Source organism: Mus pahari, chromosome 17 (genome assembly GCF_900095145.1).
Source record: "Mus pahari chromosome 17, PAHARI_EIJ_v1.1, whole genome shotgun sequence".
Taxonomy (NCBI): domain Eukaryota; kingdom Metazoa; phylum Chordata; class Mammalia; order Rodentia; family Muridae; genus Mus; species Mus pahari.
In genome coordinates, this window is record NC_034606.1 from 44,291,182 (window position 1) to 44,301,465 (window position 10,284).

The 10,284-nt window shown below is 58.4% G+C and overlaps 1 protein-coding gene across 1 annotated transcript; it reads right to left on the bottom strand.

Moving 5' to 3' along the window:
- Positions 1–848: 848 nt before the first annotated feature.
- On the bottom strand, positions 849–10,018 carry Sox10 (SRY-box transcription factor 10). The gene is made up of 4 exons (XM_029548204.1): positions 9,812–10,018; positions 8,828–9,333; positions 4,706–4,974; positions 849–2,611 (listed from the first exon to the last, which is right to left on the bottom strand). Exons 2-4 carry the CDS (start codon positions 9,253–9,255, stop codon positions 1,908–1,910), a joined length of 1,401 nt encoding a protein of 466 aa, XP_029404064.1. The 5' UTR covers positions 9,256–9,333; positions 9,812–10,018; the 3' UTR covers positions 849–1,907.
- Between the last annotated feature and the right edge of the window lie 266 nt (positions 10,019–10,284).

The window sequence follows — 10,284 nt, forward strand, 5'->3', positions numbered from 1 at the left end:
GTAAAGCTGGGCTTGGCTCCTGGTACCTATCCTCCCGTGGGCTGATGGGGATGGAGGGATGGTGTGGAGCCTGGAACAGCTCAGGGGACAAGCTATCAGAGCAGCAGCTTCCCAACGCATGGGGCAACAAGGGCTATTCCGCCAGAGGCCGAAAGGATGGATAAGAACAACCAGGAGCACACGAGGAACTTTGCTACTATGGGAATGCCCAGCTGTTGGCACTTCCTGTCAGAACAACTTGGTAGAGATTTCCCCTGACCTTGGTGAGCTTGGCAGTGGCATAGGTCACGGCCCCTACTGAGGACAAACTCTTGGGGAGCACAGTGGATGGGGTTTGAAGCTTAGACTGAAACAGTGCTGGCTCAGCTAGATGCTGGCATGGTCGGTCTCTGTGTCTGTCTCTCTCTCTCTCTCTCTCTCTCTCTCTCTCTCTCTGTGTGTGTCTGTGTCTGTGTCGGGGAAGGTGATGGATGGAGGTGGCCACAGAAGGTCTATCCACACCCATAGGTCCTATGGACCCAGGCCTGACTGCTCACTTCAGGGACAAGGGAGACTAGTCCACTGCTCCTTTTTGAAAAGCTGTCCCCTGAGTTCCTGGCAGACTCCCCTCTGTCACACAACAAAGTGGCTACAGTGAGCCGAGCAGAAGGTTGGAGTTAGAGCTGGACCTGAGATAGGTGGGTATCCCCCCATGGGTGACTTTTTTCTGAGGCTTAGACCCTGGAAATAGGTCAACCATCCACATGTCCTTAGAGGGAGAGAGCCTAAGGAGTCTCTCACCTTTGCACTCTGCTGGCTGCTTGTGGGGAGCCTTCGAGGAAGCACAGGTAAGAGACCAAGAGACAGGCCAGGTCAGGCCACCAAGCAGGCAACCAGAAGCATTGATTTTATTACTTGGAGTGCTTAATGCAAGTTAATTGGGGCTGGGGTAGCTAGAGGGATAGGAACATGGCGACTATGGAGATAAATAAAGGGGCAGCAATGTGTTACATGTGGACTGGGTTGCAGACAGGAGATGGGGAGACAGAGCTACGTACTTTATTAAGGTATCGCTGGAGCAAAGGGTGCAAGGCAAAGGTAGACTGTACATGGCAGGGGTTTAGTGTCCAGCCTGCTGCCAGCAACCCAGGTACTGGGCTCGGGGGCTAGGGCCCGTGCCGTGCTAACTCTGAGCCTGGGGACTTGAGGCTGACAGAAGGCGAGAGGAAGGCTGGATGGATTGCCTCTGACTTTCTTGGAGCCCCTGGCTCCTCACCTGGGGTGGGCCTTGAGGTGGGGGTGGGGTGGGCAGAACATGGGGACTCTCCTCAGTTAGGCAAGGGACGAGGTTATTGACACAGAACTGGATCTGGGGACCTCCACCAGTTCCCACATTCAGGCGAGGAGGGGGCGGAGAAGGATCAGAGTGTCCCGCCCTGTTCTTCACAAAGCTGTTCAAAGCTGTCCTCAGTGCGTCCTCAGTGACAGGACAGAGCCAGCTCCAGGCTTTGAGGCAGGTCCCTGGGCAGCCTAGCTCTTAGGCACAGTGACACAGTAGCACACGGGCCCCTTGCTCTCCAAGGAGATAACAGGAGCAGTAAGGCCTCCTACCCTAACCCTGCCTCCCTGAAGGACTGAGCAGGACTTTCTCAGGTCCTGGGATAGAGGGTCATTTCTGGGGAAGGGTGGCCCCTCACCCTCAGTCTGGGAGAGCCACCAAACTCCCCCTTTGCCAGCTCAGTCAGGGCTTGGCCTCCAGAGCCAGGGTGGGTGGAGGTCATCAGGGCAGGAGCTGGCAGGAGCCTTCCTGCTGCTGTCAGCCTCTGCAGCCGCCTCCACTGCCAAGCCTGAGGCTGACGAGGAGCAGGCACACAGGCTGGGGGAAGGGGCCCCGGGGCCACGTGGGCACTGGTAGGGACAGGGCCCCTCTAAGGTCGGGATAGAGTCGTATATACTGGCTGCTCCCAGTGTGTGGGACTGTGGGATTGGGGCCCTGAGGGGCTGGGGTCAGAGATGGCTGTGTAGAGGGGCCGCTGGGAGGGCCCCATGTAAGAAAAAGCTGAGTAGAGGCCAGAGGCCTGGCCTGCATGGCCATAATAGGGTCCTGAGGGCTGATGATCAGAATAGTCAAACTGGGGTCGTGAGATGGAGGGGAAGGCGGAGCCGTAGTGGGGCAGGCTGAGGGAGGTGTAGGCGATCTGGGAAGTGGATGGCTGGTCGGTATAGTGTGGGGGTCCCTGGGGGCCTGTGGTCTCTGTCTTCACTTGGGCTTTGGCATCCACACCAGGGGGCGAGACCGTGGGCAGAGCCACACCTGGTGGCTTGGAGATCCAGGCAGAGTGTCCACTGGCCACAGCCAGGGCACTGCCCAGCCCGTAGCCAGCTGCCGAGTAGCTACCCACATGGCCTGGGTGCCCATTGGGTGGCAGGTATTGGTCCAGCTCAGTCACATCAAAGGTCTCCATGTTGGACATTACCTCGTGGCTGATCTCCCCGATGTCCACGTTGCCGAAGTCGATGTGGGGCTTCCCGCCCTCCCCCAAGGAGCGCCCATCCCTTTTGGGATCTGCCTTGCCGGACTGCAGCTCTGTCTTTGGGGTGGTTGGAGGGGTGGGGGGGCCATGGCTCTGGCCTGGGTAGGAGAGAGGGGGGCAAGAGTGAGCAGGTTAGAGGCAAGCGGGCCCTAGAAGATGGTCTAGGCAGTAGGATGCTGACCTCTGAGGCCCGTTTCCTGTTCATGCTACTTAACGTGGTGAGCCATGGTCCTGTGTCCCGCTTGCTCTTCAGAATTCCCTTGACATCCGTTCGTGACTCTCCCTGCCTAGCCCCACCTGTCCTGTCCATTTTGGACTGTTAATCTCTTACCGTGTCCAAACAGCCCTGTGCCCTCCCTCTTCAGTGCAACCTCAAGCCTGCCGACACCCTGTCCTGCCAGCCCTTGCTCAAGGGGGCACTTAGACTACTGCCCCCATTCCTTTGCCTGTTAACTTTCTCATCCACACAGCTCAGCAAATGCCCAGGGCACTGCTAAGTGCCAGGCAGTGTGCTAGATGCTGGGGAAAACTGGAAATAAATTCAGATCCTGGCTCTAAAAGCCTTGCAGGCATGGAGAGACAAGAGGCCCACCAGGCTCACGAGCAGAAAGTGCTACGTGGGTTAACATGCAAAGAAGTGGAAACTAGAGACAGAAGCCACCCACTGTCCTAGGGATTTGGGGGGCCACAAAAGATGCATTTGAATGTCCCAGAGGCTGTGAAGAAGGGATTATGTGCGAGGAAGGTGGAGACCTCCGCCACCATGCCAAGGCAGTGCCCTTTCCTGCCCTAGCCAAGCACTCGGGAACCTTCCTGGGCCTGGAGTTTGGCTCTGCCATTTACTGTGTAACCCTTAGGCAAACCCTCAACTTGTCCTAAGCAGTTTGTTGGTAAAAAAGCAGAGGTGAGACCAGGGAGCCCACACACTGCATCCTGGGGAGCCCACACCCTGCATCTTGGGGAGCACTCCTTGATTACAATCTGGAGTGGGATATTTCCTAGAGACACTTTTGGACAGTTAGAATTCTGCTGAGTCTCAACGAGGCTTCTCATATACGTTTCTTCCTATTTGCTCCTCCCTATAGACGGTAGGCTCCTATCTGCTCCTGCCTATAGACAGTAGGCTCCTATCTGCTCCTCCCTATAGACAGTAGGCTCCTATTTGCTCCTGCCTATGGACGGTAGGCTCCTGAGCTTGGGATTATCTTCTCTCGGTGGACTCCTGGTGTCCACTCCAGTTAGTGCCTGATGAAAAGTAGGCTTGTGTTCTGATGGCAGAGTCCTCTGCTCGTGAGGAACACAAGCGAGGCACCCGACAAGCCAACCACAAGTCCTAGGGTCCAACCCCCGGGCCTCAGACCTCTGCTGTGGAGCAAGCTCTTCTCTCTGTTTCCTCATCTATAGGAGGATGGTGATGGTGATCAGACCTAAGCTGCTGAACACCCTCCATGGCATGTGCCAGCATCATCTTAGGGCGGGAGCTGAGAAGAGGCAGATTCCTCTTCCACCTTTGATCCCTACACCCTCTGTCTCTGTCTCTCTGTTTCTGTCTGTCTGTCCGTCCATCTGTCTGTCCGTCTGTCTGTCTGTCTGTCTGTCTGTTTTTTGTTGTTTTGTTTGTTTGTCTTTTGTTTTCCCCTTTCAAGACAGGATTTCTCTGCATAGCCCTGGCTAGCTTCAAACTCGCTCTGTAGAGCATGCTGGCCTCGAACTCAGAGATCTGCCCACCTCCTGCCTCTGCCTCTTGCTTCTGTCCTGTGTGCTGGTGCTGGGATTGAAGGTGTGCACAAACACCTGCTGCTAAGCCCTCCTGGCCTTTGCTTTGTTTCTTTGGTTGGTTGTTTCACTTTGTTTCTTTGGCTGTTGATTTTGCTTTTGTTCTGCTTTGTTGTTGCCCATCTCTCAGAAGCACCCTTTCCCTGTAACTACTCTGGTCTCTTACCTCATGGCCACCATGGCTCTCTGAACTGGTTTTCTCTGCCCAGCACCACTGTCCTCACCCCCCCCCACACCCAACCACCATAAGCTACCAGAATTCCCCCACTGAGCTGTCTCTGGGTTCCGTATTCCAGTATTCCAGCTAGGGTAACTACACCCCTGGTCAACCTTTCCTAGGTCCCAGCTCAGGCTAGACCACTCTCCACTGCCTGGCTTCCCACACTTCAGCACACTGGACAGAACCCAGCACTCACCTGAGGGGTGCTCTGGGTTTCCATCTGACATGGGGGAGCCTTCTTCCGGGTGCCGGTGGTCCAGGTGGGCACTCTTGTAGTGGGCCTGGATGGCAGCAGCCCCTCCTTGCTCGGCCTCCCCTCCTGGGCATTCTGCCTCCCCCTGGGCTGCCTTCCCGTTCTTCCGCCGCCGAGGTTGGTACTTGTAGTCCGGATGGTCCTTTTTGTGCTGCATCCGGAGCCGCTCAGCCTCCTCAATGAAGGGGCGCTTGTCACTTTCGTTCAGCAACCTGGGGGTGGAGGACACCAGAGCCAGTGTGAGTGCTGGGACAACCAGGTGAGCTTCCCTCTGAGTTAGGCTCCTGGGATGAGGCCCCCAGAAGATGCCAGACCCACCAGCCTCAGCCTGAGATGGTTGGGATCTCTGTCCCTCACCTCTCCATAGTGGCAGGGCACCAGGGGCCAGCCCCTGAGCATACAGCCAAAAAAGGAGTTACAAGGGGCAGGTTTCCGTTCAAGGATAGGGAAATGTTCCTATCACCAAAGCCTTCTGTAAGTAGGACTGGCAGCCTCCTTGGGGAATGCTCTCCCTGGCAGTGGAGGTGTGCAGAGAGGAGCAGAGGGTGGGGGAGGGACGCCAGTCTCTGCTACTTAGTAGCTGTTGTATATAAGTCCTACAAAATGAGGATGGTAAGGTCTACTTCCCTGGGTGTGTGGGTCACCAGAAAAATATATATCTATGAAGGGCCTGGGCCTGGGGAGGGAGAAGCCCAGAGAAAATAGGTGCCACTCTAATGGAGTGTGGAGGAGCTGCACGAGAAAGCCCAGGGGTGGCGCCTCACCTCTAGATTAAGGATCTGGTGGAATTTTAGTATGGTAGGACTGAGGGGTTTAGGTGTGAGTTCCCTTCACTATGGTGGGAGGGGGCAGTGTCTGCAGAGAGATGATCCCCCCCGTACCTGGGACCTGGGAATGACAGGACAGAGGAAGCTTAAGTCTCTCCCCAGACTCTGGGACAGCCTGTGGCACGAAGAGGCCCTCATGACAGTGCCCCCACCCATCCAACTGCAGCTCCAGGTCAAAGTTGGAGGGTGGGTGGCGGTCAGCCTGGCCTGCCCCAGGGTAAGAAAGACAGGGTGGGGTAACATAAAGAGGGGGTAACACAGAAGCCATAGATTTTAAACACAGGGACCACTAGTCCACTTGGGGGGTTCCTCTTTCTCCTGAAGTCCCTCCAGCACACCCAGTTGGTGCTCTCTTCTCCTAGGCAACGGAAGACCGAGCCCCCTCTCCGGGCTGGCTATGCCAGGCACTGTCTACTCAGTCGTAGCATTCCTTGGCAGCTTAGCCTCCTAGGGTGCCCTGCACCCACCTAACATTCCCCAGAGGACCCTCTAGTTGAGCCAGACTCCTTAGGGGACAGATGGAGACCCCCCAAGGCTAGGATGGAGGGTTCTGCCAGCAAGGGCTCCCACACATATGCTCCAGACGTGGCTGGTGACGCCGGACACTCTCCCCTACCGTTCTCCGTGTCCCCTGCCCAACTGGCAACTGGAAATCACCAAGAAAATGGTTAAGGAATGCGGGAGAGGACTACACATACCAGAGCTGGAAGATCACAACGGTGAACCCCACTGTCACCTCCCAAGCTGCATTGTATCCAATCAGCCCTAACAGAAACCTGTGCATGCTAGGGTGCCAGCTCTAGTCTTTACCTCTCCATGCCAACTCGGCACAGGTCTCCTCATCCACCCCAGCCCATCCCCACAGCCCACCTCCACTCCTGTGCCAGTCCTCCTCCTCTGGCCCCTCTCCCCCAGCTCAGTCCTCACTTGCTCTCCCCTCTTGGTTTGGAATGGGTGGATGGAGAAGGGAGGCTGGTTTCCAGCCCCGTGGGCAGCGCCTGGTGGGACACTAAGTGTCCTCTGGTCAGGTCAACGGCGTAAGATGACCAGGCAGGAGCCTGTGAGACTTGGGGCAGGGCAGGCCAGATGAGCCTCTTACAGGAGGGGCTCCAGCCTCAACCTCCCCCTAGTCTCTTGGCTCAAACCATGCTTCCTACATCAGTTAAGCAGCATTGGACATCCCAGGGCTCAGCATCTAATGGTTCCTCTCCAGGTGGCATCCAAGGTCAGCGTGCCAAGAGCTCAGCAACCCCTCCCCCGGGACCTGTGTTCAGTACATTGTTCCCCAGCTCGGGCAGAGCTCAGGAAGCAGGTCTCAGTCTGTTTTCCAGTTCTGTCCGCCCAACCCTTGACCCTCCTGATGTCTTTGGAATCATGAGCTTGGGACAACTGTGTTTAGGCCCCTGGAGCAACTGGCCAGCCCAGATCACATTCAAGTGTCCCCAAGGACCCCCAGCCAGGGCCCGGTTAGCCACCACCTGTGGGTACAGCCTTGGTTCCTTGGCATTGTTTGGCCACCTCCCATCCCTCAGGCTAGATCCTCAGCCAGTAGGGCTCTGTTGCTTTCCCTGCCCCCTGCTGTCTGAGTGGTAGCTAGGGACAAGTCAGCCTGAAGGGGGACTCGGTAAGGGTTCTAAGTGGAAATGGGACAGGGGCAGTGGAGGGACTCCTTAAACTCTTGACAGCGGGCGGTGGAGGGAGGGTGGCACACACCTAGAGGGACCTCAGGCAAAGGAGCTAGCTATTGCTGCTATTCTGGAACAGAACGGGACTCTGAGTTCACAGCAGCTGGCCGTCCAGCTCTTGCCTGTCAGAGTTGCCGGGTAAGGGCCGGGGGAGGGGTGCCAGACCTCCAGCAAGCACATGGCCAGTGCAGACCAGGAGGCCGCTTGCCGACCCCTCTGTTCTCAGGGAACCGATTGCTCCTTCTACTGCTTCTAGCCTGAAACGGCCTTCATATGGAGCCAGCAAAGTGGAAGGAGCCAGCTCCTCTCACAGGCACCCCCCCAAGTCTCCTGGCACCCCCCCCCCACATCCCTGTCCTCTGTTCAGTTCCCATTGCTCCAGAGAGTAACGTGTGACCCAATGCAGCCACTAGGGATAATGAGGGGATAACCTCCGAGAAGGTTGGTGACTGGACTCTGGCCCTGTCACTGACTGACCCAAGCCATCTCTCTCTCTTGGGCTTTTCTCCTGGACAGTCTAGTGGGCAATCAGGTGACCTTAGCAGCTCAGCATCTGCTGGAGCCCTTATTCCTTTTGGGCCTGGCCCAGGGTGCCTGCGTTGGGTTGGGGTGCCCCACATATCTGTGACTCGGCCAGGAGAGCACAAGGGTCAAAATTAGACCCTGGGAAAATATTGCCATAGAGCCCTGGGGTCAGCCGAGGCAGCATGGGGCTCTGAGGGGCCCTGGCAGGAAGCAGGCTTCCTCCTGGCGAGGGTGCTCAGCCCCAGTTCTTGAGCATGGGGAAGAGGTTGCTCAACCGTTGGGTGGAGCCCAGGGAGGGAAGATGGCGCTGGAGAAAGTGGACAGGAGTGAATAGCTTGGTAGCTCAGGGCCACAGCTGGAAGGGACGGCCTCTTTTTGTGTGCCCTCTCCTGGGGGATAAGTAAGCCCTCAGTCTAGAGGCTGGGGTCCAGCTGGAACAGGAGACCCTGTGGTAGCAGAGATGGAAGTTCTTCACTCTGCTTTCTCTGGATTCCTTGTTTTCCTTGCAGAGCCCCCACCCCACCCCACCCCACCCCAGGCTCTCCATCTGGTTGCTTCCATTCCCTGGCATCTACAGCTAGACCAGCTCTCTCCCAAAGTTTCCCCTACACTCCTGACCCCACAAACGGGTGGCAGCTGCACACTGTGAATGTGGGATCGAGTGGAGGTCTTGGTGCGAAGCTTCCCACCCCCCCATGTTGCCTTCCCTGCCCACCACCCACAGAATTCCAACCACGAGGGGGCGCCTTCCCGCCCGCTGTCCCAGGATGGGGAGGCCCAGCCTAGGCCGCAGGCCGCTGGGGTTCTGAGTCCCAGAGCGGGCAGCCAGCAGAGCCCCACAGAGGCACTTTGGGTAGATCTGTGGGTGAGATCTCCAAATCTGGTCTTCCAAAGAGACCAAACTTCCATAGGTTGGTCTCCCCTGAGAGAGAGGCCTGGGCGATCCTGTTCTGGGGTCCCAGGCTAGCCCTAATGCCTGCGAAGCTAAGGCCTGCGGGGGGGGGGGGCTGGGGCGGGGCAGAGCTCACCTCCAGAGCTTGCCCAGCGTCTTGCTGAGCTCAGCATTGTGGAGGTGCGGGTACTGATCGGCTAGCTTTCTGCGTGCTGCCTGTGCCCACACCATGAAGGCGTTCATAGGCCGCTTGACATGCGGCTTGCTCTTGCTGGCACCGTTGACGCGCACGGGCATGGGCACCAGCGTCCAGTCGTAGCCGCTGAGCACCTGGCTCACCGCCTCGCGGATGCACACGGGGAACTTGTCATCGTCCGCCTCGCCGTCCTGCTGTTCCTTCTTGACCTTGCCCAGTTCGCCGGGCCCCGGGCTGGCTCGCAAGCCCGAGCCACCGCCGCCGCCGTCGGGTCCCAGCGACGGCGCGCTGCCTGGGGACAGGCAGCGGGGTTCCTCCGAGCCCACAGGGCTCAGCTCCACCTCTGATAGGTCTTGCTCCTCGGCCATGTCGCTCCCGGCCGCTGCCGCTTCGGCTGCCTCCCCGGGGCCCGCCGCCGGGGTCCTCGTGAAGAGCCCAACGCCCACCTGGACGGGAAGGAGGGCGCGATGGAGAGGCGCTGGGCGCCACCCCGGGCACGCGGGTGCAGCCCCAAAGTGGCGGCTCTCCCTGCCTGCGCTAAACCCACTCGGGCCTGGGCGCGTGCACATGCCAGACCCTAGGTGGGTGCGTCCCGCCTCCACGTCTTCCCACCCCCTGATCCCAACCGTCTCTAGGTGTGGGTGTTTTTTTTCGTTTTTTTTCCCCCCTTAAACCTCCTTTTGGGTGGAGGTTTGTTGATGGAAAGGAAGAAAAACGGACCCTTTATTCGGCTTTAATCCAGGCCCCTGGAATTTCCCACCTTTTCGCTCACCTCTCCTTCCCCTCGTCTGCCCTGACAGCCTAGGGAAGCAGGATGGGGGGACGAGTGCCTGCCTGCGGGGTGTCAGACTCTCCCATCGCAAAGCAGGGGTGACCCAGACCCCCGGTTGGCAGTCCGGGCCCAGGGGCGCAGTGCGCACTCACCTCCTCCGACCTCTCCTCCAGTCTGGGGCTCGTCCTGAGGAAGTGGAAAACCGTGTCCCAAGGTGTGCGGTCCAGCTCGGGGCTGGGGAGTGACGCTGATGGACTGGGAGGGAGGGGCTGGGGGGCCCTGAGCCTCAGGCCACTGCCTTGTCTGGACAGAGCCTGAATCCTTACCACCAAACACCCTGGCTGGACAACTCGAGACTGACTGAGCGACTGAGCCGCTGCAGACGGCTGGGGAAGGAAGGAGGGGGAGGGGAGGGGGAAAGGAGGGAGGGAAGGGCAGAAGGTGGAGCCTCCAGCGCTGCCTTCATCCCCCAACACCCAGGACGCCTCCACTCTGCCCAGCCCCCCCCCCAACCCCAGCCCTGCGGCCGCACTGCTGCCTAGGCCCGTCTCCCCAACTCCGCTTGGGTTTGGGCGTCTGGTGTGAGAGTGGGGGTATTTTAGGTCTGGGAAGGGAGACATACAGG

What these genes read in the sequence shown, in the direction of transcription:
- Sox10 (XM_029548204.1), bottom strand. Translation starts at nt 9,255, where the DNA reads ATGGCCGAGGAGCAAGACCTATCAGAGGTGGAGCTGAGCCCTGTGGGC. An exon ending in ACGCTGGGCAAGCTCTGGAG is followed by an intron (nt 4,975 to 8,827) that starts GTGAGCTCTGCC and finishes CTCCACCCCCAG; the next exon opens with GTTGCTGAACGAAAGTGACA. An exon ending in AAACCCAGAGCACCCCTCAG is followed by an intron (nt 2,612 to 4,705) that starts GTGAGTGCTGGG and finishes TCTCCTACCCAG; the next exon opens with GCCAGAGCCATGGCCCCCCC.